A 26,850-nucleotide genomic window follows, 5' to 3' on the forward strand; every position below is an offset into this window, starting at 1 on the left:
GAACAACTTTATATCCTTAATGGTGAATCCGTGTGTATTTCGTTGGGGACGGATTTTAGCTGTTCAAATTGTTTGACCCTCAGTAGGTACATCCCCGAAGTTACCCAGACTTTGCAGGAAACTAAGCAGGTACAAGCTTAGGGGAGTGGAATAAAGACATTACAGTGTATCATCCAACAAGTTCCAAAGGTTACATTTCTCAATACCACCCTCACGTTTTAAAGTGGGGGTGTCATATCGTTTGGTCCCCCCCCCCTACTTGTTTCCGTCCACAAGTAAAATATTGTAGCCTATATTTCATTCTATAGCTCAGAATATCTGATTCAATGACTCCAAACTCGAAAATCATGTTTAAATGACGATGTTTTGCTAAAAAAAAAAAAGGTTAAAGTGATCAAAAATTGCCTCAGGTCACACCACACAGCATGTAGAATGCAATGTTTTTCCGGGGACCTTCAAGCGGCCCCGGGCCCCACGCCGTAAGGGCTTCGCGCTCGCCTTATTTCTGATCAAGGTATGTCCCCACTGCCCCACTTTTGAGAAGCGATTGACGCCCTTGCTCAATACCCTTGACCCTGTTTCACATATAAGTTTGAAAGATTACATCAGGAACAGAAGACATGAAAGGCTGTTGTTCTGAAAATAGTCAACAGACGGAAGGTTATCTTCTGAGGCAAGCCGCGCCCAAGGCGACAACCGGCCCAGCAGATGCAATCTCTTAGCCCATATCTTTCAAGCAACAGTTACACTGAATGTTGTTTTAGAATGTATGAGAGCGTCCAAATCCGATTTTCACAGCATTATTCACTCAACAAGAGCCTTGATCAGACGTTGTCTTCGTTATTCGTCGAGTCTCGCAATGTAATCCGCAAAAAAAACATGTTGCCTTGGGCATCATTGGGGAACAGCAATTTGGAGGAGGAGGCTACATTTCCACTCTGTTAAAACAAGACAGTCAAATAAAGACTATAGATTCTCTTGAGTCCTTGAAAACGTATAGGAACTGTAGCTGCTTGTAAGTCATTAATCCTGAGAAAAAAATGTGGTAATATCGACTGATTTTATGTCAGTTCGCCCTCGAAAAACAAACAAATGTGCGTGCTCAGATGCAGACGTCAGATATTGAGTAATCCGAATTATTACTTTTTTTTAAATTTAATTTCTAGAACTGTACCACGCTAAAAAAAAATCCCATACTCGCTCTAGTAATTCGGCTAAAAAAATGTTTCTAAAGTTTCGGATTCAGTTTTTTGACCATTTTGATATTTCCATTGAGTTAGATATTCCCATTGAGTTAGATATTAGCCTGCTTAATGAGATTCTCGGGGGCGCAGCATTAAAATGCGCCACCATGCGGCAATACCATGATAAGTTTAGTGCCCCCCCCCCCTGCTTTTCATATTAAATTTATAGGGCGGAAAATTTTAGGACCCACTTTTTCGGGTAACAACCCCCCCCCCCCCTTAAAAATATTGTGTTCTGGGTCAGCCCTTAATCACAAGTCCTCACAGGACCTCCACAAGTCCCCTAAACCAGTTATAAGATATTGAAACCACCCCCCCCCCCCATATACTTTTGACCGTACTTAATATTAGGGACTTGTTTTGAACTTGGGATTCACTTGTTAGGAACTTATACTTGTGAGTTACATGTGATTTGCTGTCGAATGAACTTAAAATTTACTTGTCTTTTTCTTGTGAATGAACTTGTGATTTACTTGTCATGTGATTTACTTGTGATTTACATGTGGTGGACTTCTGACACTCAATCCACAAACTTGGGATTTCTTTCTCTCCGTCTTATCCCAGCCGCGGATTTCTGCATGTCCATCTACCTGTTCGTCATCGGCTACCACGACGCCAAGTTCCGCAACCAGTTCAACACCCACGCCCTGGAGTGGATGCAGGGCTCCGCCTGCAAGTTCGCCGGCTTCATGGCCATGTTTTCCAGCGAGGTGTCGGTCTTCATGCTCACCTTCATTTCCCTGGAGCGCTTCATCTGCATCGTCTATCCATATCGGCTGCACAGGTGACACAATTATTATCATGCTTGTATAAACAATCTCTACTAAAAAAAAATAAGGTAAAAGTAAGTCTGTCACGTGCCAGTGTGGCCCATCAGGTCGGCGTTTATCTCCGGTTTCAGTGGCATGAAACGACTGACAATATTTCCATTCCCCCTGGACGGGATGCCAGTCCATCACAGGTTACTCCCCAGCTAATGCCGGTACTTTCTTATACTCACGGGTGGGGAGAGGCAAGTGGGGTGAACTGGCTTGCCCAAGGACGCATCGTATGACCAGCAGTTGGACTCGAACACCTGACCCTCTGATCATGAGTCACGAACCCTATAATCACTTGGTCATACTCCCCGTCTCCAAAAAAAAAAAACACAGTCCAAACGCTGACAGGATTTCTACTTAAACTTTCTAGAGTTATTGAGAATGTCTGGAAAAATATAGTAGCTGTAGAAAACACAAGCCTATTCGTCATCCGATTTGAATTGAGAACAATATTGCATCTCGACAATTTCTTAAACCATTGTATTGACTTTTTCCCTATGAAATCCGCTTCATTAGGATCAGTATACATCTCAATATTGGGTTTTGCCCTTCACCGACGTCTTGTACAAAACTGTGTACTCGGTGTTTTCCTAATTCCCGCGTGATTGTGTGAAAAATATACATCATTCACAGTGTTAGAGAATACACCATCAGTGTACATCTACAGTTTTAGATAATTGGAACAAACTTCCATTGATGAAACCACGCATGTTTCAATGTCTAAAGAAATTCAAGCAATTTCAGAGGCGCATAAACTCTGAATGTCTCACTTCTTCTTATACACACAAAAATTGTGATACACAAGATTTTTTTTTTTTAAGTCTTAAACTGCTCACACGGAATAAATTGCACCGTGTAAATTTAACACTGCAATGATAGGTGCAGGGTTTATTGAAACATGAATTGCAAACAAAATAAAGCTTGGTTACTTTAATAAACACTGATCCTTTTCTCTTCCTTTTCCGCCTTGTAAAACAAACAGGCTGACGTCCAAAGAAGCCCTTGTGATCATGACAATCATCTGGTTCTTGGGAGCCCTGGTAGCGTGGATTCCCCTGATCAGCGTGGGTTACTTCGTCGATTTCTACGGCAGCAACGGCGTGTGCTTCCCGCTGCACATCCACGACCCGTGGCTGCAAGGCTGGGAGTACTCGGCTTTCATCTTTCTGGGACTGAACGCGACCTGCTTCACCGCAATCGCCATCTCCTACACAGGTAAGAAGTGGCGGTAACTATAAAGGGGCGCATTGGGGACTTGTCCCCCGTGCTTCCGTTTGGCAGAGTGTAATCGAGTCAAACACAATTCAAATCACAAGTCAACCACAAGTCAAGTCATCGGACAAATCACAGGTCCAATCACAAGTCTAGTCACAAGTCTAGTCACAAGTCTAGTCACAAGTCTAGTCACAAGTCTAGTCACAAGTCCTATCACAAGTCAAATCACGTCAAATCACAAGTCTATAATCAAAGTCAAATCACAAGTCAAATCACAAGTTAAATCACAAGTCAAATCACAAGTCAAATCACAAGTCAAACCACAAGTCAAATCACAAGTCTAATCAAAGTCAAGTCACAAGTCAAATCACAAGTCAAATCACAAGTCAAATCACAAGTTAAATCGCAAGTCTAATCCCATGTCAATTCACAAGTCAGTTCATTGACAAGTCACAATCTTGTAACACTTTACTGACCGATATTTGTTATAGTGTGACATCCTAACGACGTAATATTTGTTTTTACACAGGCATGTTCATTAGCATACAACAGACGCGAAAGGCAGCCACTCACCTCGGCAGACGCGGGGACATGAATTACGCCAAGCGGTTCCTCTTCGTTGTCATGACAGACGCCCTCTGTTGGCTGCCCATCGCCATCCTCAAAATACTCTCACTATGCAGCTACGAAATTCCAGGTATATACAGGGAGTCCTGCCTTGTGGTTTTTAGCCTCGGTCAAAGGTTGTCCATTTCAATCATAAATTAAGTCCTTTTTTGTATTTGTATGATGTCGCTTTTATACATCGGCCTTTTATTTCAATTTTAGCTTTAAAAACAATCGGTAGATGTTGGTCAAAATATCAACCTGTCCGCGCTTTTTGGGAAATATCCCGAAAGTTGGTAAAATCTTACTTGAATTAACCAACAACTAAGTTAATTTAAAACCAGTTGCCGGGCAAAATGGCATTGCCCAAGATTTCGATAGTGTGGTGGTTGTGAACATTCCTGGAAATTTGTCTTTCGATCCGTCAAGAGTGTCACATATTTGACCAACATTTTTGCCATCCAAAAAGAGATTGTGTTTCTTCTTTTGCAGCGACCTTGTACGGCTGGATCGTCATCTTTGTTCTGCCCATCAACAGCGCCCTCAACCCCATCCTGTACACCCTCAGCACCACGTCCTTCACGCAGTGGTTCCAAAAGCACCTGAAGCGACGCAAGGGCAAGTCCAGCAATGGCAGCCTGGGCTCCAAGAACGAATTCTCCACCACGAGAGGTAGGGGCCCGGTCATCAACTGCATGCTTACTATCCTATATTAAAAAATTCAGTGCTGTCTGATGTCAGTCTGTCTGTCTGGCTCTCTGTCTGATGTATGTCCGTCTGTGTGTCATTTTTTTTTGTAAAAGGCCTCAAGAGTGTGGGCAAGCACACAAAATACAACTGTGATTTTATACAGGTCCTTAAGTGATATATATGCCCTGATATCACTGTCCTTTGAAGGCACGGTTGCCACGTAAAAAAATTATTTATTTGTTTTGTTTTGCTTTTATGGCAAATTTGTTTCTTTCAGACTTTCAATGGTTAAATATTACAACATTATCTCTATGAAAACACTCCCATCCACTCCAAAACGTATCGCTATTACGCAAAACATAACGTTGATAATGAAAATGTGGCAAAGTTACTTCACCCAAGGTTTACCACGCCCATTGGGGTCAACATGCAAATTGAGGTCAACCAGCTAGCGGGATGCCGCGCAAAGTGCGGCACCTGCTAGTTAATCTAAAATATACCTCTTGAAAAAGTTATTGAGATGTCGTGAATTCGAACTAAGTTCATTACATGTACATATTTAAGTTCTAATTTCTGCCACCGAAAAAAGTTCATGTCAGTTAGTATTCTAGTTTTAAAATATTGGTTTACTGTTCTACTGTTGCTGTCGTTCCTGCTCTTCGTAATGTAGTATTTTGTCCTCGAAATGTAAAATTATTTTCCAGTCTTTGAGGCTCAAGCTGACGGCTGCCAATCACCAGATTCAGCACGGGTCCGCTTCGTGTTTTGGTCCGGCCTCAGGTAGCAGCCACTGCCCTAACCGCTTTGCCTTTGTCCGCCTTACATTGTAAACCAGCCCCGGTTAAAGGTAATCGGCTTCCGAAAACATGTCTTCGGTTTTGGTTGCTAGACGGAGAAAAAGTGCCTGCAAGTGATTCCCTAATTCAACCATGAGTCTGTTTTTGTGTAATATGTAGAAATAATCTAACACATCCCCCCCCCCCTCGCTTCGTAAAGTCCAAGTAATCACAAGCCACATCACAGTCCATCACCAGGCGAATAACGAGTAAGATGACAATCATGTAGTCTGGCTCCCCGACCCCATTGTCCTTCAGACGTTAAAAATGGGGACAGGTAGCTAGCAATGATGTTCCAAATATCAGAAAGCATCCCTCCTGATGTATGAAAATAAATATACATGACGGTGTAGAGGTCTGAATCCTGCCTCCTGAACTTGAACATCACAACGGCAATGTTTGCCCGCAACCAGCCTATTGCAAAATGACAATTTCGGAGGTGATGAGCTTCGATTTTTGCTGAATGCGAAAGTGTCTCTGGAAAATATCGATACAGAGAGAGAAATTACTGTTCAGTATTTAAAACCTATGCAGTTGAGATGCTTTAAAGTTACCTTCATTGAGACACTGATGATTTTGTGTACTTTTGTGGTAAGACAAGAGCCGTCTGTGCACTGAGCTAAACAGCGATTTAAAAAATAAACAGTCATGCAGAGGAGATCCAATCAATGGCTTTAAATGGGAGCTATATCTACCGGTCCCCACATTTTTAGGAGGAAACAGTCTAACAATCAAGCAACAAGAAATAAATAGTAACACAGATTTTTTGTGTGTAGATGTTCAATTGGATACCTTCAGACTTGACTTGGTGCCGAAAGACATGATGTATTTGTGATAAAGGGCTGGACAAGTAATTTCGCCCTTTTTAACCAACTAACAAAATGTTATTTTCACCTCCTCCATTGTCAATCTCTGTTTAATTGTGGTATTTACAGCTCTGCTGTGCCTGATATGTATAATCTGTGTATTGTATGTTGTGCACATTTGGAGTGATACAACCTGTTATAGCGGCATTGTTTTGTTACACTGTTAATTCTTCTGTAAGATAGTCAACATTGTCTTTCTTTGGTTGTTTATCAGTTAATAATAAGATTGTGATTTTGTTGTTTCAATCGTTGTTTATGTGACCATATGCCTGAACAACGTACTATTACTATTACTACTACATGTATCACATCAATTGGTAATATCCTGGACTGAAACTAAGCAATATTCCCAATACAGGGCGCCACCAAGAGTTTGCCGTAGAGAGGCCATTTTTCGCAGCGCACCATGGGAAAAGTCCGCGTCCAAGTTGACAGCTTAAACATTGTACGGATTATTTCATGTCATTAACGATGACTAGTTACAAGGCTTTGAAATGAAAAACTGTTGAATTACTATAGAATAAAACGTGCAGAATGTCGATCGTGCAGTTGAAAAGTGGCATCTGTGAGGCAAAGGATATTGGTGGCGAATAATATTACAAATTGCTCGCATAGTGGTGCAACTGTAAATAAATAAATTCCTGTAGTGACTAAATTGATAAGTCCCCATATTCCAAAATCCTTTTAAAAATACCCAAAACTCTCACAGGTGTCCAGGCAGCACAGAAAAATGATGATCAACACATCGTCTTTCATTTTCCGTTCAAGTTTTGGTGGGTTGACGATGACTTTTTGAGAAATCCTCACCCAAAGTGGACCACCCCTAAAACTAAATATACTTCCCAATCTGGAAAATTTGCCATTTTGGAAAAAAAGGATCGCTCCACAACAAGGCAAAAATTCAATAGGGCCACTTTCGGACCCAATTGCATCCCAAATGCTCCGAATTGGAAGCCCCAAGTCCAGGCCAGAGGTGCATTCAGACATATGTCTTCAATCGCCCAGTTCCATGGCTCTCAAACTCTCCAATATAGAATAATTTTAATGTAAAACTTTTATTCCTGAGCTCGGCGGACGGACTTTTAGCCTTTTTATTTGGATGCACCCATAGATTCTTTGCGCTACCGCCATCTTTGAAGTAAGTGCTAGAGTTCAACACGGAAACGCCTGCGTAGACATTATTGTTGTTTCATTAATATCATTGCAAAAAGATAACCAAAACCTCATTGTTGGCTTCGGAATGCATAATGCAACATGCATGTTTAGTGGGTTCTCTTAATTATTTCATAATATTATTTTCAGTGTTCTTCACCTGTGGGTAGTTCTGCAGGTTTAGCGTTTCAATTGGTAGTGTGACAGTTTTGACTTTGGTAATTCGCCATTCAAGTATCATTAAGAGTGACTTCGAACAGGATTTTTAAATAATATTTGTAGGGTAGGTAGTTCGCTGTTCGTAATCACTCTTGGAAGACGACTGCATTAAGGAGGGCATCAGAACCCCAAATGTATAGAATGACCCCTAGTCTCTCTCTCTCTCTCATCCAGGAAGGATCGGTTCGACCACAGACCAACCCACCGAGTACTCCTCGATCCCCAAGCGGTCCTACGACAGCAATAATTCCTCGCCCGTGCTAGAGGAGGAACAGTGCAGTACGGTCTGAACCTGTCCCTCTGCGCTGGGTTTTGTTTGGTTCCTATACGAGAGGAATTGTGACACTCGATGTGGACCAAGGCAGCCTTCACAAAGACTGGCGTCGGGCGCACCATGCACAGGCGAGTCCATCCCGTCGACGTGGGGTACAAATTGAGGGTAGTTTTTGTAACTAATGCGCCTTGTCTATCTTTAATTCTCCTCCTAACTACCCTCAGCAGCTCCTTCGGTGGTATGTTTTGCTCCCTACACTGTCTAGTGAATAGTGATCGAGTTTGTATAGACGTGCTAAATTGGACCGCTCCGAGTCTGTCCTTATTATCTAAATCGTTTTTCCCATTTGGGTACGTTTTTTTGCCAATTTTGGAAGGCTCCACGTTAGTCCAACACTTGCCTTTTACCTCGCAGTAGTTATGCATGCGTTCCACACCATCCACATAATACCTGTTGGCCTCAATTATTTGCTATGGGCTTAAAACAAAATCGTTACGCCACTTATACGGATAGCCACTAGTCCGGAAGTGTACATTGAAGGTGTATGCTGCGTTGCATTGTGGGACAGTTTTCTCGGCACAAATCCCCATTTCGTTAGCGCGGAATGTCCCCACAATGCATTGCAAACGTATACCTTCAGTGCACACTTCCGATCTATTCCAAAATTGTTTTTAAGATGTTGATGGAGTCAATGTTAACTTCACAACCATTTACGAAAAACAGTACAGCCCTTCGAAGTGAAATTTGAACTCCATTTGAAATCCAGTGTTTTACACGGAAAGAGAACGTTCAGTACAAGGTAAAGAGCAGTTTTGGTCCATAGACCTCTGTAGTCCTCTTTCGTTAACCCTCAACAGTCTTGAATCCTACAATTTTGCTGTGATTTTTTTGCACACCCTAGGGAGAAGTTTGCCACCCAGAGGTGACTTTAGCGAGGCCATTGTTTTGCGAAGGAGTCGATTTACAATAGGCGCTATCAACAGTATTTATCCATGCATACAAACCGTTTGGTTTCTTCTTGTCTAGCCTTTATAATCCCTTGGCACATGCTTAGTCCGTTTGGCTGAATCGCGAAGTTGCCCGTCGTTTATTCCTCGTGACACGGAGGCTGCCATATTGCTTAATGAATATTCACATGTTCGGTAGTCCAACTGCGCATGTTCACTTCCAAGGTTCGTCAAATTCACCTCTGGATAAATGTACACAGGCCCATGGGGTAATCAATGTGCAATTTTTCTTTGACGGTGATAAAAAAAAAAAAGGAATGCGGTGCAGCCCGAATTTCCGGAATTTGCACTTAGCTCAGATTTTCATTTCGAATTTCTTTGGTATCCATAATTTTTTTGGCTTTAAAATTACTGATGATGTCGGGTTGCATAACCAGACTCAAAACTCAAATCTGGAGGTACACAAGCGCGGTTGGAATACCGATTAGGTTGCAAGGTAAAAAGATTTATGCACTAAAATAAACATTGTACTATTATTGTAGCATGCAGTAAATTGATAGATTTTTAAAAAGCTGGACAATATGAAGGAAACTTACAACTTGAAAAAATGGGTTGCAAGGATTCAAATCACTGCGCACGAAACGACACAATTTTGAATGTAAATATGTACGGGTGTCCATGCCACAGGTTGCCGATTTGTTGATGTGCGTGGTTACTCTTCAATTTTATACTTTCATTAATTTATGGCAATATTTATGTTACGATTTTGTCTGATAAAAGGCTGAAAGGGAGATCTGATGGGGCTCGTCATATTGTAAATACGTAAGAAATATATTTAACAACGCTATGATTTATTCAGTGCTTTTATCACATTAACTAGCCTAAAATGGTGAGATAAAACCTGTGTTTCGATTCGATAATTGCGCGGCACGCGTACGGATTTATAGTCGCGATTTGAATTAGTCTTTTATCGTTTTCAGTATGTAAGATCTGTACTTCGAGATAAAGATTAAAGTTGTTTGAATTTATTTTTTGAAAATGTATAACAGTTTGATACCAAATGCACTCCGTTTTCCTGTATACGACAAGCCAGTCATTCATTGTACATACAAGTTAATGTACATTTTAATGTATCAGTAAAGTTATAAATATTGACACTATAGTACTATTCTGCACCTGATTATGTGTATTGTATTCTTTTTCTAATAAAAGTAAATTTAAATTCTACAGTTCTGTGTTTTGGGTCTCATTCGTCTTTGTTGTGTTTCAATGCTGGTGAAAATTAGACAGTGTAGTTTTATCCTCTCTTAATTTGGATGGTGTGAGTTCTCAAAACATTTTGCGCTTTTTTATTTTTAGATAGTTACCTTTAATGAGAAATAGTTTTCTTTTAGGTGATTGAAACAATTACTGCATTTGGAGTAAATACCGTCCTCTAGTGATATTCTCCTTTAGCCCCTCCCCTCCAGTGATGCAACTAAGCGCAAGTTCGCGCAAGAACCATTGATAGCCATAGTTCGACTAAGTTAGCCCAAACTCTGTCTAGTCGACGATGGTTGGACTACTCTAGTCGATTATTTGGAACCAGACGACAGGGCACGGTTCCATCGCTGGTTACCAATAGCCGCGTGCATCATAAAGCACAAAGGGGAGCCACGACCAAGACATTTCTTGATGTCGCTATGAGCTCCGTGCGCTACCAAAAGAGGGTGCCCTGTTACCTAACAACGACGTCCTATGGGTGGGACATTTCGCTGGTTGACGCGCACCGTTCCTTGTATGTGACGTACGTACACCAGGGGATTTGTTCTATTACACGCAGTGGCCGCGTTTGCGGCAAATGAATTGCAGTCAGGCAAGATGGCGTCGGTCGGTCACCCCCAACTGTACTTCCTTTGCCGGTGAGGGGGTGCTTGTGAACGGAGCGAATAGTGCGCAGGCGTAAGTTACGTTACAAATCAACCACAATTCGACCAATGGTCCTCGCCCGAACTTGTTCTAAACTGTTACAACAAATACTGAGCGGACGTTGGCGGCGTTTCATATTGTTTATTATAACACCTCACCCACAGATTCTGTGTCTTGATTGGCCGAGAGCGAGTCACATGTTACTTTCTAATTTTGCTATCTTTCTGTGCACGGCCAAAAGTACTATGCGCATAGCAACCAAAGTACTATACCATTAGCAACCAAAGTACTATTTCCACGGCGCGGTATTTGTGTGCAAATGCATGCTGGTGTGTGCGTTGCGCGTTGTGCGTAGCGCTAGCGCGTATTATTCAAAAGAGAGCGCGCCGCAGACTTGGGTTCAAACATATCGTGAAGGGGTAGTTTTTAAGAGAGAAATACATTTTCCACCAATTTTGTATTGAAATTGAAGTTTATTTCAGCTGTGTTCAGATTTAAATAATTAAAAATATTAAAATCAAGCAGAATCTGTGGGTGAAGTGTTATAAAACAAATATTGAATGCTTTATCTCGTGGTGAAGTAAAACTAGCCTCCCTCGGTGATCCATGGAGCATTCTATTTCCCTCGGCTTCGCCTCGGGAAAATAGAATGTCCATGGATCACCTCGGGAGGCTAGTTTTACTACACCACGAGATAAAGCATTCAATATTTGTATACAAGCCTCTGCTATTTACATCGGATTCCTTACACTGCCCAATATTGCTATGTGCATAACGGTGGGAAATATCTACAACCGAATGGGCCAAATCTTTTCCACGTTGTTGCATAATGAATTCACGTACCCAAGCCGGTACCATTATGCAGCTTCATAGCTCGCATATTTCAGCCACAGCGAAAGTCCATTCCGAGGAAATTCCTTCACTATTCCAAACCAATACTTTGTTCAGCGCTGTTTGTGAACAATAGCCGAGTACGTGACCCGGCCAAATTTGCTGCGCTGTGATTGGCTGTGCGTTCGGACCCGCCGCGGATCGAATGAGCGGCAGCAATCAAATTGCCAATTGGAATCGCACGTGGTTCATCATTCACTGTACGTCCGGCTGTGTTAGGGTGAGCATCGTGCAAGCAGGGTCCTCCGCCGTTGAAACTTGCTTGGAGCCCCGCCGGTATGCGCCCTTGATCCACGCTGGGGACACACCCATTTTGCTATCGGTGAGTACATACAGCTTCCGTAGAAAAGAAAAAAACCTTAAAAACTACATGCCATCATCCAGTCATCCTCTGTGCACGATTTCATATGTTGCATTGAATGCAGCCGTTTTGCTTTGTTTTGAGCCCTCATTTGCCAAGTTTTTGATCCTCAAATTTTTGATCTAAGAATTTATATAGCATTTTTTTTGCAAATTATTTTCTGGTGAAAAATGAATCACAATAAATAGGATGGATAGCCGTGCAACCACTGCCGAGCAGTCAGCAATACAACAAATTACCAAACACTTCAATATTAGGCTTCCATAAATTTGTGGTGGATAAAATTATCTGTGAAATATATCGATTTTGGGGAGGTTTTCAAGTGTGGATTAAGATTTTATGCAAGCTCGAATTAGTATTCTGGATACAAATGGTCTTTTCTCCGATAACTAGTGAAATATTGTTTTACTCAAAATTCGTTCTAGGAAACCTAGAGAAAAAAAATCTGTAAATTATTTCTATCCGATTTCCGTCTTGTTTATCAGCCATGCTTGTTCTACCGCGCCTCCCCGTCATTCTCCTGGCCATCCTAGGCGCTCTGGTCCGGTGCTCGACCGCTCGCTTCGGCGAGGAGATCGATGATAAAGTGACCGACACCCGCTTCAAGAACATGGGGCAGGCCTACATCTCGCAATTCGAAATTGACGACAGCAATACCAAATTTCAAGTCGTTTTGGAGGTGAGAATTTGCAAAAGACAAAACATATCACTGAAGGATAGTCTTCATGGACCGGGCAGTATTTTCATTTGTCGGTTTTGTGGGCATGCAGAATACAATGGCAGCCATGTAACATAATGCGCAATGTAGGCCTATGCACAGTAAAAAGAATAGATATTGGTTTCTCAAAAAAGTGCCTCTAAAGACTCCCATATCTGGCCATCACTTGTCACCCTGTGCACAAACCCTATGAGACTGGTCTGAAAATTTCTAAGTGTTTTCTCGGTAAATACTTCAATATTTATCCCGCTAAATTCGACTTATTAGGACATATTATCCCTTTCTGATGGCTGATAGGTCACTGAAGGGAAAAATTAGTGATGGCCAGATATGGGAATCTTTCCAAGTGCCTTTACTTGCTCATACACGTCCTTGTGGCAATTATCGGTCTAAGCCTGCAAGAAATGGATAAAACGAAGAGGGTTAACGGGATTATTTGCCGTATTCTTTATCTATGCTTAATGGATTGACTAAGTTATGTCAAGTAAATCTGATGGTATAGTGAATACCTTCCTTAAATAGTATGCATACTATCGTTGTTACCATAAACCATTTAAAGAATTCCCATTTTCATTTATTTTCAGGACACACTGAATGAGCCCGAGTACTGGGTGGTCGACTTTCAGAAGTACGGCGTGGACGGCCTGACAGCGGTCGACCCTAAAACCGGCAACATTCAACCTGAAAACACCGGCGAATGTTCCAGCGTCATCTTCAGTGATGCCACGTACCAGGACAGCGGCAACACTGGATACTATTTCACGGACGAGGGAAACTTCGTGTAAGATCATTTGTTTCCCAAGAAATTAATTTTGGTATAGAATGCATTACTCTGAAACTACTCTTTGTAATAATAATGTAACTGCATGACGATCAAATGTTTGTTGAAAACATGAATTTGGGACTGGGAATCCATTGTCGATTTTGTTAGATAATAGCTCGAAAATGTTAAAGACTCAAAGACTTTGTCCACAGCGTTCGAGGTGGCGTCAGGATACTGCATTCTTTCCTGGGTAAATCTCAGCCGCCATTACATTACATTGTACAGGGTTTGATGCCACCTGAAATTTAAGAAAATCAAAAATGTACAAAAGGGTGTTTGCCAGTGGATGCTTTTAATGCAGTGAGGTGCATTGTCTTTTGCAATTAGCAAAAGACAATGCATTTTTTTTGGGGGGGCGAGATCAGGTGCTTAGACCGTTCACGAGTTTAGTCTCCGGGTATCTCTGATCAGCAGAGAAAATTATATATAACCCGATATATCTATGATCAATAAGGCCAGTTATAATGAACTACAAATCCATAATCCATAAGGTTTGCCTTCAACCGTTATCTTTTTTCAGGACCCGAAATGTCAGCCTACTCACCAACGAGACGACTGGTGTTGGACCGAACAAACGCCTCTTTACCAGCTACGTGCGCGGTAGTAACTTCACCGAGCCCGATAGCGACGGCAACGACATACAAAGACGGGACTATACCTTGTCCTTCAATGGTATGACCCTCTTTTTATCGCCAAATATTATTGTCACGTTTAGCCTGCAGTTGTACTTTTGCTTCGATTGCATCAATTGAAAGAGCATAAGTTTAACATTAATATATACCTGTTCGATAGAAGCATAAATCGAATAGTAATACTTGCTGGATAGAAGCATTAATTCAACAGTTATACCTGTAGGATAGAAGCTAAGTTATCTGTTGGATAGAAACATCAACGGAATAGTAATACCTGGTTGATAGGAGCATAAATTGCATAGTTCTGTTGGATTGAAGCATAAAGTAATAGTAATACTTGCTCGATAGAAGCATAAATTGGACAGTTATACCTGTAGGATAGAAACTAAGTTATCTGTTGGATAGAAACATAAACGGAATAGTAATACTTGCTGGATAGAAGCATACATTTAACAGCAATACCTGTTGTATAGAGGCATTATAAATGGAATAGGAATATCATAAAGTATTTGATTTTTGCTGTTTCTTTCCTCAGACGACTTTGGTCACTTCTTCAACTGCACTAACAGCAACGGACTGAACATCTGGCAGTTCTCCAATACGACCGACACGATCGAGTTCCAGACCACAATTTACTTCACAAATGTCAGGCCGGTCGACCGCACCGATGGCACGAAGGTATAGTCAACCACCAACCAACCATCCAACCAACCCCGAGATCTTAGTTAATTTTGACGAATGAAGTAGCCTGATTTGGAGGAAATATAACTTAGATTCTTCTACCATAAATGTGACACAAAAATGTGACAAAAATAATATTTAATTCTTACAAATTGCACAACCAGTCACATACCTTATTTCAGAAGTTATGGTTGGACATTTGTTTTGTAAAATAGGCTCATGTGCAAGACAATTTAATGTCCCCCATGGTCCTAGTTATTGTATACGTTGGGGTTTTTATCTTACATTTGCACATAAACTACATGTAAATTTTCACATTCATCCAGCTGTGATTAAAGATTTTATTCGCCAGATTTCTATCCCTGTGAGTTTTTGAGGAAGCATCAAAGTACAATGTTTACCCATTCGATCCTGGTGAATGTTTTTTTTTTTTCAGGGTATGTCGTGGGTGACTTCCAGCGTAAAACTGTACTACCGCCTGAGCCGAGTGGCCATCGTCAATTTTATCGTCAGCTCCATTGCCTTGGTGAAACCTGTACTGGATTTCGTCATCATTGACCTGTATTTCCCGACCGCCACACCGGTGAGAATCTTGAACGAAATGGACCGGTCCATTTAAGCCCCGCCCATGATGTTTTGACCAATTAGTAGTGATTAATGTGCGCCAATCGGGTTCGTCAGTGACTTCGTCAGACACGCGCACGCACCACTGATTGCAAGCGCCCATTGGCTAAACGCTCAAGTTGCGTTAAATTCCGGTTCCAATCCTAATGTGCAGTAGGCGTGGTTTAAACTCAAGTGACGTCACACCAACTAACAGGACGAGGTATTTTTGTCGGAATCACGCAATTTTAGGTTCTTAATGCTTTCTCTATACTTAACCAAAAAAATGCTAGCTTTTGGTGTCATGTGTAGAATATTTTCATGATAAGTTTATTATTTGGGGCGTTTTTTTTAGACTGTTCCCGATCAGGAGAAAGCTTCCATCGAGTTGCAGTTCCAGACCACCATTGAGTCGGCCAATGGTGAGTTACTGTCCCTGTTGAACAGCACGTCCTTCAAGTACCTGCCCAAGAACAACACAGCCAAGAGCTTCATTAATTTCGACTTGGGCTACGATTTTCCCAACGGTACCCAACAGTGCCAATACACGGGGTGAGTTGTGCGACACTTTAATAAAAAATAGCGTATTGATTGGCCCAACCGATAGCTTTAATTTCCTTGCATAATTTCCCTTTCTAGAAGCAGTTACATTCAATTCTGTATTTTCTTGGTCCTTCAAGTTCTCCAAATCCTTGCGCATCTTCTATTTCAAAACACTACATCTTTTAATGTGGTGAGATGATGTATCGAACAAACAATATCGTCTGAACCAAATGTGTTTTGTCTGTGGTGCACATTCAATTAGTGTTAAATGATGTTGCATAGTGCGACAGGTGTTTACGATTATGTAGGCCTAATTTGTGTATTCTTTGTTTGCAACTGGCTTAATTTCCTGTCAATTTTACTTCTCTGACCAGAACTGCAAGATGTCGACAAATTTGGAATTTCAACTTTGTTCTCGATCTTGACGTGACGGTCACTGACGACGACATGCCCATTGACGCCACAGGTAAAGCACTAAATCCCCAAAGACACAATCGGCCAAATGAAGGCGCTGTTTCGATGTCGTTTTCTTGGCTCCAAGAGTAAAAGAAATGTTTATCGAAGCATTTGTCTCTTGACTTTAATATAACAATTAAAGATTGTTACAGCGCCCACATTTGTTCAAAATATGTTTTTTGCAAAATAATATTGATGCAAGGTTTACTAGTTTGATTTTTATCGATGTTCAGCTGTCGTTCGACCCAAATGTATTCTTTTCAAGATGTTGTTTTGGATGAAGTAATGGTCAAATTGTTATTTTTTTTCCTTGGACGATGTACTTTGTAGGTACGTTTCAGTTCACGTTCGCCAAGTACCAGTGCAACGATCCCACGGAAAAGAACCCTGTCGACTGCACACCAATGAATGTGGATCCCTTGACAATCTCCCTGGAGGTCACAATACAGGTGAGGGCGCTATATAACTTGGTTGGCATTATAATTAGAAAGACCAGTGACAGCTTGCATTGTTAGGTTCATTTGGTTAAAATTCACAATGCCTACAGTTTTGTAAATGTTCGTATATCACCAACGCTTCCTGAACTTAGCCTAACTGCTCAAAGGATATAAATAAGCTATACATCATCCACGCAAAGGCGCGCATTGTGTCTTTTAGTCCTACCGTCTTCACTCGATTCAGTGCCCTCATTTTCACTAATAGGGCACGTTTCAAAGATAGGTGCTCAAGTACAAGTACACAGTAAATACCTGCAATGTTTCACTCCACCTTGCACTCAATACCTAACTGATTTGAAGCATATTGGATGAGACAAATATTGTTTTCTTTCCTCCGGCTACAGACCGTGGTACAAGTCGTGGATAGCACCAAAGACAGACCGGTCATCCAGCTTATCTCTCTCACGGGCGCCAACGGGGAGGATCTGCGCCAGGGCGGGGACAGGCGTGGAGTCAACCACTTGGAGACTGTCAGCATCGTAGTCCAGTAAGTCCAGAAATAATTCTTGATCTCCATTGTTGACTGATTCGCAGACCGTTGATGGGTGTCGTGCATGTTACGTCACACTTTTGCTGTGGACTGCAAATCTGTTAGTCTGTTAGTCTACAAATCTGTTAGTCTTAAAATGAGATCAACAAGTTGTTCCGGAAGAGGTCTCCACTGTATCCACACTCTTACAAGGGGCGTGGATTTGGGCTTACTTTTTGGAATATATACCCCAGACAGAATGCTGTGGGAAATTCAGCTGGCTTTGCAGCAAGACGGCCTGGCGTGTCCGATCGACAGTTGTTTGCCGACATTAACTTTACAGATACAGATAGATTTTAACATCAAGAAAACTTTAGTGTAAAGCCCTTCGCCTTCCCGCACGATATTTGGGTCTGCTTTATACTAAAAGTAATTTTATGAACGGGCACTATATATGGGTCAGTTCGCGTGCCCCTCGATGCATAAATTAAAGTCAGTTATCTGTTTATCTTTATTATTTTTCTCCCACAGGTACATTCCCGAATTCCTCCGGCGAGACTTCGATCTCGAGCTGACTCTCTTTATGGTGTGCAAGACTGCCGTACCAGAATCCAGTAGTTATAATGAAATCGTGGTCAGTATTTAAGTGAAGGGTTAACACATTTAGAGTGATTGTTCGACGGATCAGTTAATAAATGCATAACTAATTGCAAAGCTTCTGGAGGGGTGCAGTTTAGAAATGGCTTTTCTTGTATTGTTAATCGCTTCTAAACGTTTTTTCTGTTGACAGGGATGTCTGCAAGTGTCGCAAGCTCAGCGCTACGTCGCCTATCTCAGCTCCGACTTCTATTACGCTGTCGAGGGAACTGACGCAGAGGGGCAACCCAAGACCTTCACCTGGGGCCCAAGTGACCTGGCTGGGGACAACAAGGTTCAGACCCTATCCACGAACTCCTACGACTCGGTAAGGGGCTTCTAATTTGTTCTGTTGAAATTTTCGGCAACAAATTGAGACAATTTGTATTTATTACGGTGATTGAGCGTCATGCATGACTGGCAGTTTGGGGAAGATAATGGCCGCTTAGCCTTTCAACGAGTACTTTCCCTGGCTTACGTCATAAGCACGTTACTCAGTTTCCCGCCCTTTGGGATCACCACCGGTGGTTTAAACCATCATGTCAGATGTTGCCTACAAAACTCAACTTGAATCGATTGGGAAGAGAAGCTATTTTTGAAAAAAAAAATCCTTGGCAGGCCTTCAAACGAGACATTTTTTTAGTTTTACCAAGCTGACTTGAAAAAGTAATCAACGAATTAGAAAGTGATATATTTGAACCACCTTCTAAAATGCAGATAGCCGGTTTCTTTGTACATGTACATATCCAGCTGCGACTGTTTCATGTCTATTTTTGCTGTTCTCGTTGGTGCACTCTTTGTACCTGACCAACTTTCTGTCTCTTGTGACTTTGACGATTGTAGATCCCATAGACCATTATCATGTTGCGGCCGTCATGATTTGTTCCCATTCAAATCAACGTGACCAAAGCGAGGCTGGAAGGCAAAACAGTCTGATTCCTTTTTGCACAAAACAATCATTCAGTACTGTTAATGTTATTGGATACAGGGAACATGACTGAAATGGTGGCAGCATGATGGTCTATAGTGTACACCAGATGCATGTAAGACTTCTACCGTCTTATAGCCACTCTGAATCAAATGAATGGAATTATGTGTACTCTAGGACCAGCTTTACTAGTCTTGTTTCGTCTTGGTTTTTCCTGTGCAGGCCAATGCGGTGTACAACATGGGTTTCCTCAACACGGCGTTGTCGCAGCAGCGGCTGACCTACACCATCACCACCGTGTTTCGCCTGGTCCAGAAGCAAGTTGTGGGCAGGCGGAGGCGAGGCATCGCCGCTCCGGCCCAGGAGATGGTAACCGTTGTCCTCGGCGGTGATCGTGCGGACCAGATGGCTCGGGCACTGGTGCCCTACGGTCTGCCCAGATCCCGGACAAGACGTGATATTATGGACGCTGTTGCCAAGCCGCAAGGTATTCAGCACCTATACTTTGTTTCTACAAGCGTTGACCGCCGTTTTGTTTTGACAATCACAATTTGGCACAAATTCAAACTTGTCCTGAATCATATTTCTGGAAAAACTATTGACCTGATTCACGAGGAAGCATATTTGGTCGTGTTCCCCGACTGTATTTTATATATTGTGAACTGTTGAATGGAATGGTGCCAGACTATTTATGCATTCTAGCCTCACTTTCATTTTTTTAAAATCCGGCTTGAAACACGAGGGTATGTTTAATCACAAATTTTCAATTATTCATCCGAGCAGACTGGTAATAATTTGTAATGTCATTGCTTTCATTTCTCTTCGCAAATTCAAAAAAAGATTTTACCTCGCTTGCAATTTAATATGGCCTACTCGTTAATAAAGCCTATAGGTGCTTTACTTTTTCCCACGACTACCTTAACCAAAGTTTTACCTAAAGAATGTAATGTTGAGTATCAAACCTGACATCGATTCAATTACTTACTTGATTTTTTCAGCACACATCTACTCTGTCCTCTTCAACGGCTGCCCCGAGAACTCCACGTACAACGAGGACATCTACCACTGCGTGTGCGACAAGCCAAACGAGGACTACGACTCAGAAACCTACACGTGTCTGGCGCCCAAGTCCCTCACCGGAGACATCCCGTTAGTGAATGTCGGTGACGTCCAGGAACCAGGCTTGTCCTCTTCCCCTGCAAGTGCCGCCCTCACGTCCGCCATGTTTTACGTTGTCATGGCGATGTGGCTCCCAGGATATATGGGCTGACTGTAAAAACATGATTGTGGTTTCCACTCAAATTATTAAACGTTTTGTTGGTTGGTTTCCCTTTTTTCGAAAAAGTTAATGCACAAGTTATAAATTATGTTTAATTGAATTCACAGAGCACTTTTGAAATGGCTATTGCTGTCCGCTTTTTATGCTTAAAATCAAATGTAATCGTTCCTGTCATATGTTAAATTTAAAGACCCATGCAGTAAGCGTTCCTCCAAGGATTATTTATTTACGATTATCATCTTTGCCAGTTTATGTTTAAATATAAAAAATACCCCGGATATACTCAAATGTGAAAACCAAAATAGTCGCCATTTTGAATTTTCACATAAGAGGCCCGGAAGTTTCAAAGTTACAATATATTTTGAAATTTAAAAAAATAGTTTTTTTTTATTTCGACAGTCTTAAAAGGTTGAAGACGAAACAGTTTATTCATTTTTGCGAGGTTTTATTTGAAGTTACTTTTGGACATTATTGGTTCGATAAAAAAAGTACAATACATTTTATTTTATATCCACTTTCATTATTTCGACTTATGCAATAAGTTTGAACTTATTTATTTATTCATTTCCCTTTGATTCGTTTCTTTTGAGGAATGCAATAAGGGCAATATTTGTGAATTAGGTGTTATGCATTTTCAAGGCAAACTTACATTTTAACAAAGTCGGGCCCGCAAGGCTTAAATGTGTACGTTTACTGTCTTGAGTAATTAAATGAATATATATTTTTGGCTAAATATTTGCATGGTGTACTTTTGTTGCTGGGAGTCTTGGATTCTAATTTGAGTTGTTCAATAGAATGATAAAATTACCTCAAATCCTGCTTATTTTTTTAAGACAAATTTCGAAATAAAAGTGCTGCGGATGGATACAACTAATACACAATAGCAAAGGAGATTGATTAATTGCGTGGGCTAAAGGTATCGTGGGGGAGGACAGAAGGGCTCTGGAATAGGTGGCGCTGTTGTGTTTAAGTTCATTCCAGGTATTTTCTCTATAGAATTATAAATTAGCGAAATCGGCCAAGTTAATTGGCGCTTTTTTTGACGTGTATTTACCCTATTCAAGGTCCAAAAAGTGAACATTTTATCCCAGTTCAAAGTTTATCAACCTCCTACCCACCACCATACTTTTGGTTAATTTTGGGGACATTTCCTCCTGGATACCGTCCAACCACTACACAAAACACCACGTGACTGTAACATTACTGCACAAATTGTGCCTCAATTTACAAACTTTTCATAAACATCTTTTCGAATTGTTGCAAGCAATTTTTGCTAAGTATTGCATTTATTTTGTTTGCTTTTCTTGTGGCAAACTTATTGGCTTATTTTGGTAAATTTTCGGGGACAGGCAAAATACACACACACTCCCCATGCACGTCGATCGAAACAAATTGGTGTCCCGCAAACCGTTATCAAGAGTGCATTTTATGACCACGGCATGATGCCATTTGGTCAATTAGTCAATTAGTTTTGGTCAATTTTCCGGGGACAGACAGACCACCAAGTGACATGTAGAAGCTCCTGCCAGAGCTTTAAAAAACGAATAAATGAAAAAAAAAGTTCAATCGTGAACTTCAACTTACGGGTTTCTGAGGGTAAGTTCCGCCCTGAATCGCCAGTTTTTGAAAAGTTTATCCTCATTTCGGTTGTGAGAATTATAGCGGTAGCCTATAAAAGGATACTTTTGTATGCATAAACATTTCTGGGAGTAATGATTTATCTAATGTTGAAGTTTTCAGCATGAGCACCATCTTTACCTCGGGTTCTCACGAAAAACGTCTTCATTTAAATTAGGTCACCGCGTCCAGTAAAAAAAATTGCGCACGGGAGGGCGCCCTACTATTAGTATTGCGTATAACTCTTGGTGGCGTTCGACAAGTCCGGAATACAAAGTTTGTTTACAAAATCTGCCGATGTTGATCAATACAGTGCAAAGATGTAAGCTCTAATTAGGATTCTTTTCATTTGTCACCATGCACAGACCGTGTAGTTTGAAATGTACGGACACGATTGCTACTGGCTTCAGTACAAAGGGAATTATTCACCTCATGATCGTTCATGCTGTGCCTGCAAATCGCCAACAACTTACTTAGACTTAGTTCAAAATTCAGAAAAAGCCAGGTAAGTTTACTGCAGGGCACGTACCATTGGCATTGAAAATAATTTAGATCTTGGTTGGTTATTTTTCTCGAAAGGATTTCTTTTAGTTGAATGCACTATAATTAAAGTGTAATACTGTGATATCAAAAATATAATGAACTATAATTATAAGTGAATTTAAAAAAAATTTATGAAGTTTGAGAAGAAAATTAAATTGTTTTAAAAGGGGACTATTGATGGAGAGATGTAGAACCGAGTTCCAGAGCTGTTCCACCTGCAATTTTTCCCCTTTTCTGTATTTTTTCTTTTGTCAATTGGTTGTTTTTTTAGGGAGGGGGGATTTGTTTCCTTTATTTTTTTTCTTATTATTAATGACTCGGCATTTTTTAGCTGGTATCTTACTACCACACCCACGAAATTCACGTATCCTTAACATTAATGTACTTCTGAGCATCAGCAGACACATTGGGAGAACTTTGTATGCCTGTAGCTCCCAAAATTAAGATTTCTCACCTCCTGCATCAAAATCTCCCCAGGTCCTATTCTTTTGATTTTATTCACCTATTTTCTCTTTCTTTTTACAGGTAGTGGATATCATTGCGGAAGGATCTTGAAAGCAATATCATCATCAAGTGCTGTATTTCTAATGTGGCTTGCATCAAGAGATATACCAACAGCACAGGTCAGTCACAGAATACATTATGTACACAAGTAAAACATGGTTTGATTGTGTATACCGCTAAGTGTGAATTCAAATGTTTCTGTACTTGGGGACATGATTAATGTTAGAGAGAGCGTTGTTCGATGGGACATTTTTAATGACACCAATGTCTCCAAAATAACAAATGACATCTGTGTCAACTGACTTAATTTTGTTTTTGTGTAATTTTTGTTTGTCTTTCTTTTATCATGATGTGTTTATATTTTACTTCTCTCTGTTTTACTGGTGTCTTGTGCCATGAATTTGTGCGAATAAAGATGTTATTATTATAACAGGGGAAGTAGTGCTTAAAGAACCTCTCCCCAAGACTGGGACCTCGAGTGCTGAAAACATGCAAAACAAATCAGGCCAACTGTACTCAATTTTCATCAGGCAAAGACAAGGTCCTTAGTATTTCACCAGCCAAGTTTGAAGTCTCAATTCAATTCTGAAGGGAGGCTTTTCTTCAATATTTTGCACCTGAGAGGGAAGTCAAGTGATATCAATTTGAGGCTAAAGACTAGATTGGTGCATGTCCAACCATGGCCCAACTGTTTTAAAATATTGACCTCTTCATTATGGCGTGATTAGTCTGGTGGCTGACTTTCAAGAAATGAGTAGAAATAGAGACTAGTACCAGACATGCCAGATGTTTCTTTTGGCACAGTTGATTGATGCAGTACTGAAGGGTTGTTGGACTGGTTGTTTCAGGTGCTTGTCTATTGTATCTTGTTTTGCTTGTTTTCAACACCTAACGTTTTGGGACCCTCATACACAGTATTGAGAGTTCCAAATTTTCGGACTACTTCTCCCCAGTGTTGGCTGGTTTTAACATAGAGAAAAAGTCAAAATCAGCCATTTTCGATCCCAAGTCATGTCGGTATTTTCCTTTAAAGTAAGAATGACTTCAAAAAGATTTGTTTTCCTGTTGGGTAAATAGTTTGCTATTCAAATCACTCTTGGCGGACGACGTCATTAGGGAGTGCGTCAGAATGATAAAATCATAGATGTCAGATGTACCATGGGACGACAAGAACAGGAAACCTAAATTTATAGAAATTCTTTTGGCTACTGAGTAATAAGCATTAATAATACACAATAGAAATGAAATAATAACATCAACAGAAATTTCTAGCAAGTATGCTCAACATCTTGAACAGAATATAGAAATTCATGTCTCCACATTCATGTATTGTTATAAAAAAAAAATAGCTGTGTATATGTAGTAAACTGGTCACTTAACATTCTCCAAAAGTTTTAAACAAATTGTACCCTTTTTTCAATTTTTCTCCAGATAGGCCTTAACTTTGCATAATTTTTAATTAACAGTGGTAGGCTACATACATTAATTTTCAGTGTAAAAATCAAGTAAAAAACCCATATTTGAAAAGATAATTTTGGATAAATGTATACTTAAGTAAAGCATATCACGACAACTTAGTCTTCATTTTATAAGAGAAGTCCACATAAACTAATACAGTGTGCGGAGGAATCACTTGGAAAATGGTATCCCACGATTGATGCCATTTTTGTTGGATTTAAAAGCAAGAAGTATTTTGCTCATATTTTTCTCTCTTTTTTTATGTAAAGTGGGATTAATACTCGGTGAACAGTTAAATCACGCTCGAATCTCCTTTCTTTATCAGTCGTGTGAAAGACTGATAGACTGACTGTTATGCGTCATCATTAACAAAAGTTTATTATAACCTTGACGTGAGTATTGAATTAAAGGCTATGCTTGTTCTAATTATTTTATTTAGTATTTACAAAATTGTCAATCAAATACCATACACTGAATTGAGCATAAGCCACACTAATTTCCGTCCCTGTATAGTTTTAAGTCAATTTTCCGATATAAGAAAGACGGACGGGACAGTTTCGTGATTCAGTTACTTCTTGTCTTCCGGCTTTTCAGCTGTACTCGAATCAGCTTCTTCTGCGTGTGATACTTTCATGTCCTCGTCAGCCGAAGCCTCTTCGGTCGGCTCGGATGACTTTTCTCCGGCCGTCGCGACGTCGATGTGCACGGCCCTCTCCGGGGGCAGGTCCCTGTCGGGCGCCTTCAGATTCAACATTCCCTGGGCATCCAGGTTGGATTTCAGCGCGTCCAAGTCCACGTCGGCCGGTAGGAGGAACTCCCGCGTGTAGCTCCTCAAGACCCGGCTGCCGTCCGCCTGCTCCGCCTTGTGCCTCGCCTCCACCCGTAGGATGTCATTGCCGATGATCCTGACCGAGATTTCCTCGGGAGCGAAGCCGCTCAGATCGAGGGCGACCTCGAAGCCCTGGCCCGCTTCGGACGGTGCCGGTGAGTCGGCCTTCACTGGTTCAGTCTTTACACCGGTCACCTTGTCGGTGCAGTCCCGCCGATTTTGTCGGTCCTGATCACGTGCGATCCTCACGCTAAATGTATCTTCCATGTCTTTCTCAAAATCTTTCCAGTGTCTCTTGCAGATGGCATTGAATAACTTTTGGCGTTCCGAGTTGGCCTCCCATGAAGGCCAGATGGAATCCCGTCTGTCCCGATCCCGCTCGATCCTCACGCCAAATGAGTTGTTCATGTCCTTGGAGAATCCCTCCCAGTGTCTCTTGCAGACCTCGTCGAATGACTTCTGGAGTTCCGAGTTGGCCGCCGAGGGCCAGGCTCGGAATATCTTGACCATGTGGTTGTCGCGGAAGAACCGGTGCATCGCCATGGGGCCGTGTGTGTCACGGTAGAGCTGGCGCGCCATGCGAAAAGCTGGAACCATCATAGAAACTCGCCAATACGCAGACATTTTTGAACAATTTTCTCGTCAAAACCGTCAGGAAAAAAAGGTGAGTTCTGCACGCCTGTACGCTCACACACTAGCACTGAAAACGAGCATACAACAACTAAGTTTTGCCGTTACATTTCACCCCTATTTAAAGGATGATGCAAACTGCTGTCCGTGTTTCAGCAAGCCAGCTTTTATTTACACGCAATAGAGCAACTAGAAATGTCTGTACTGCACGAGAAGATTCTACTATACGTGTAGCGCGCTGTACAGTTGAACTTGGCCCGTTCCAGTTCTGATGCAATAATTACATGCGCTTGCGCTATACAGAAAACCTTTGTCACTTTGCCCTGTGGACTTGTTTAGTGTATTATACATCGGAGTTTATTGTATCGCCTTTGATGATATTAATAACAATAATAATAAAAAATAATAAGTCGGGGGATATTCCCATAGGGTTGTGTACAAAATGTTTCCAACTTTAATTACCCCTATTAACCCCAATTTCCTTTTCCTACCCCCACAAATTCTGGTATATTGACGTTTGGACCATGACCGATCGATCTAGCCTATTTGCGACGTTAACATTTTGCCTCTAAATAGGATTGTGACAAATTGGAGACATTGAAATGTCTCCTTAATGTCCGGTGTTTCGGTAAGGTATAACTTATGACGAAAATGTATCCTTAACGGTACATTAACAGGAATAAAATTAAGGGCTGAAGTCACCATTTACAAATTCTTATTTGTAAATTAAATTATTTATGAGCTATTATTTGAAATCACTTAAGGTCTCACTGCAAGTGCTAGTGCATTCCATATACAAAGCCTATCATTTTGTATCAAGTTCAAGCGACATTTCCATGCATTTATTATTAACCCAGTTTGTATGTGCATGCAGCCCTCGTATACATTTACATGAAAAGCAAATCCAATTCCCCTTGACCTTCACGCAAGCGCAAGCGAAGGAAAGATCTGCAATGATTGTATGGATGTGTACATAA

The 26,850-nt window shown here is 41.1% G+C and overlaps 3 protein-coding genes across 5 annotated transcripts in view; 2 read left to right on the forward strand and 1 right to left on the reverse strand.

Annotated features, from left to right (window-relative positions):
• LOC119728348 (relaxin receptor 1-like) overlaps window positions 1-10,096 on the forward strand; it is a 44,726-nt gene extending 34,630 nt beyond the window's left edge. For 2 of the 3 annotated variants that reach the window (XM_038200553.1, XM_038200552.1), the window contains 5 exons: window positions 1,809-2,028; window positions 3,045-3,277; window positions 3,807-3,974; window positions 4,376-4,555; window positions 7,821-10,096. In XM_038200553.1, coding sequence (XP_038056481.1) covers window positions 1,809-2,028; window positions 3,045-3,277; window positions 3,807-3,974; window positions 4,376-4,555; window positions 7,821-7,936 — 917 coding nt within the window. In that variant the 3' untranslated portion in view covers window positions 7,937-10,096. Of the gene's footprint in view, window positions 1-1,808; window positions 2,029-3,044; window positions 3,278-3,806; window positions 3,975-4,375; window positions 4,556-5,277; window positions 6,721-7,820 lie in introns of all 3 variants that reach the window. The other variant, XR_005271041.1, reaches the window with a different exon arrangement.
• A 1,737-nt stretch (window positions 10,097-11,833) lies between these two features.
• Window positions 11,834-21,025, forward strand: LOC119727422. The gene is made up of 14 exons (XM_038199289.1): window positions 11,834-11,988; window positions 12,513-12,706; window positions 13,330-13,526; window positions 14,089-14,240; window positions 14,736-14,878; window positions 15,318-15,464; window positions 15,840-16,036; window positions 16,402-16,493; window positions 16,814-16,932; window positions 17,325-17,467; window positions 17,981-18,083; window positions 18,240-18,413; window positions 19,236-19,500; window positions 20,012-21,025. The coding sequence occupies exons 2-14, from the start codon at window positions 12,515-12,517 to the stop codon at window positions 20,281-20,283; spliced, it is 2,196 nt and encodes a 731-aa protein (XP_038055217.1). The 5' UTR covers window positions 11,834-11,988; window positions 12,513-12,514; the 3' UTR covers window positions 20,284-21,025.
• A 3,196-nt stretch (window positions 21,026-24,221) lies between these two features.
• On the reverse strand, window positions 24,222-26,375 carry LOC119727425. The gene has a single exon (XM_038199293.1). The coding sequence runs from the start codon at window positions 25,865-25,867 to the stop codon at window positions 24,983-24,985; it is 885 nt and encodes a 294-aa protein (XP_038055221.1). The 5' UTR covers window positions 25,868-26,375; the 3' UTR covers window positions 24,222-24,982.
• Between the last annotated feature and the right edge of the window lie 475 nt (window positions 26,376-26,850).

This window comes from Patiria miniata, unplaced genomic scaffold (genome assembly GCF_015706575.1).
Source record: "Patiria miniata isolate m_02_andy unplaced genomic scaffold, ASM1570657v1 HiC_scaffold_20, whole genome shotgun sequence".
Taxonomy (NCBI): domain Eukaryota; kingdom Metazoa; phylum Echinodermata; class Asteroidea; order Valvatida; family Asterinidae; genus Patiria; species Patiria miniata.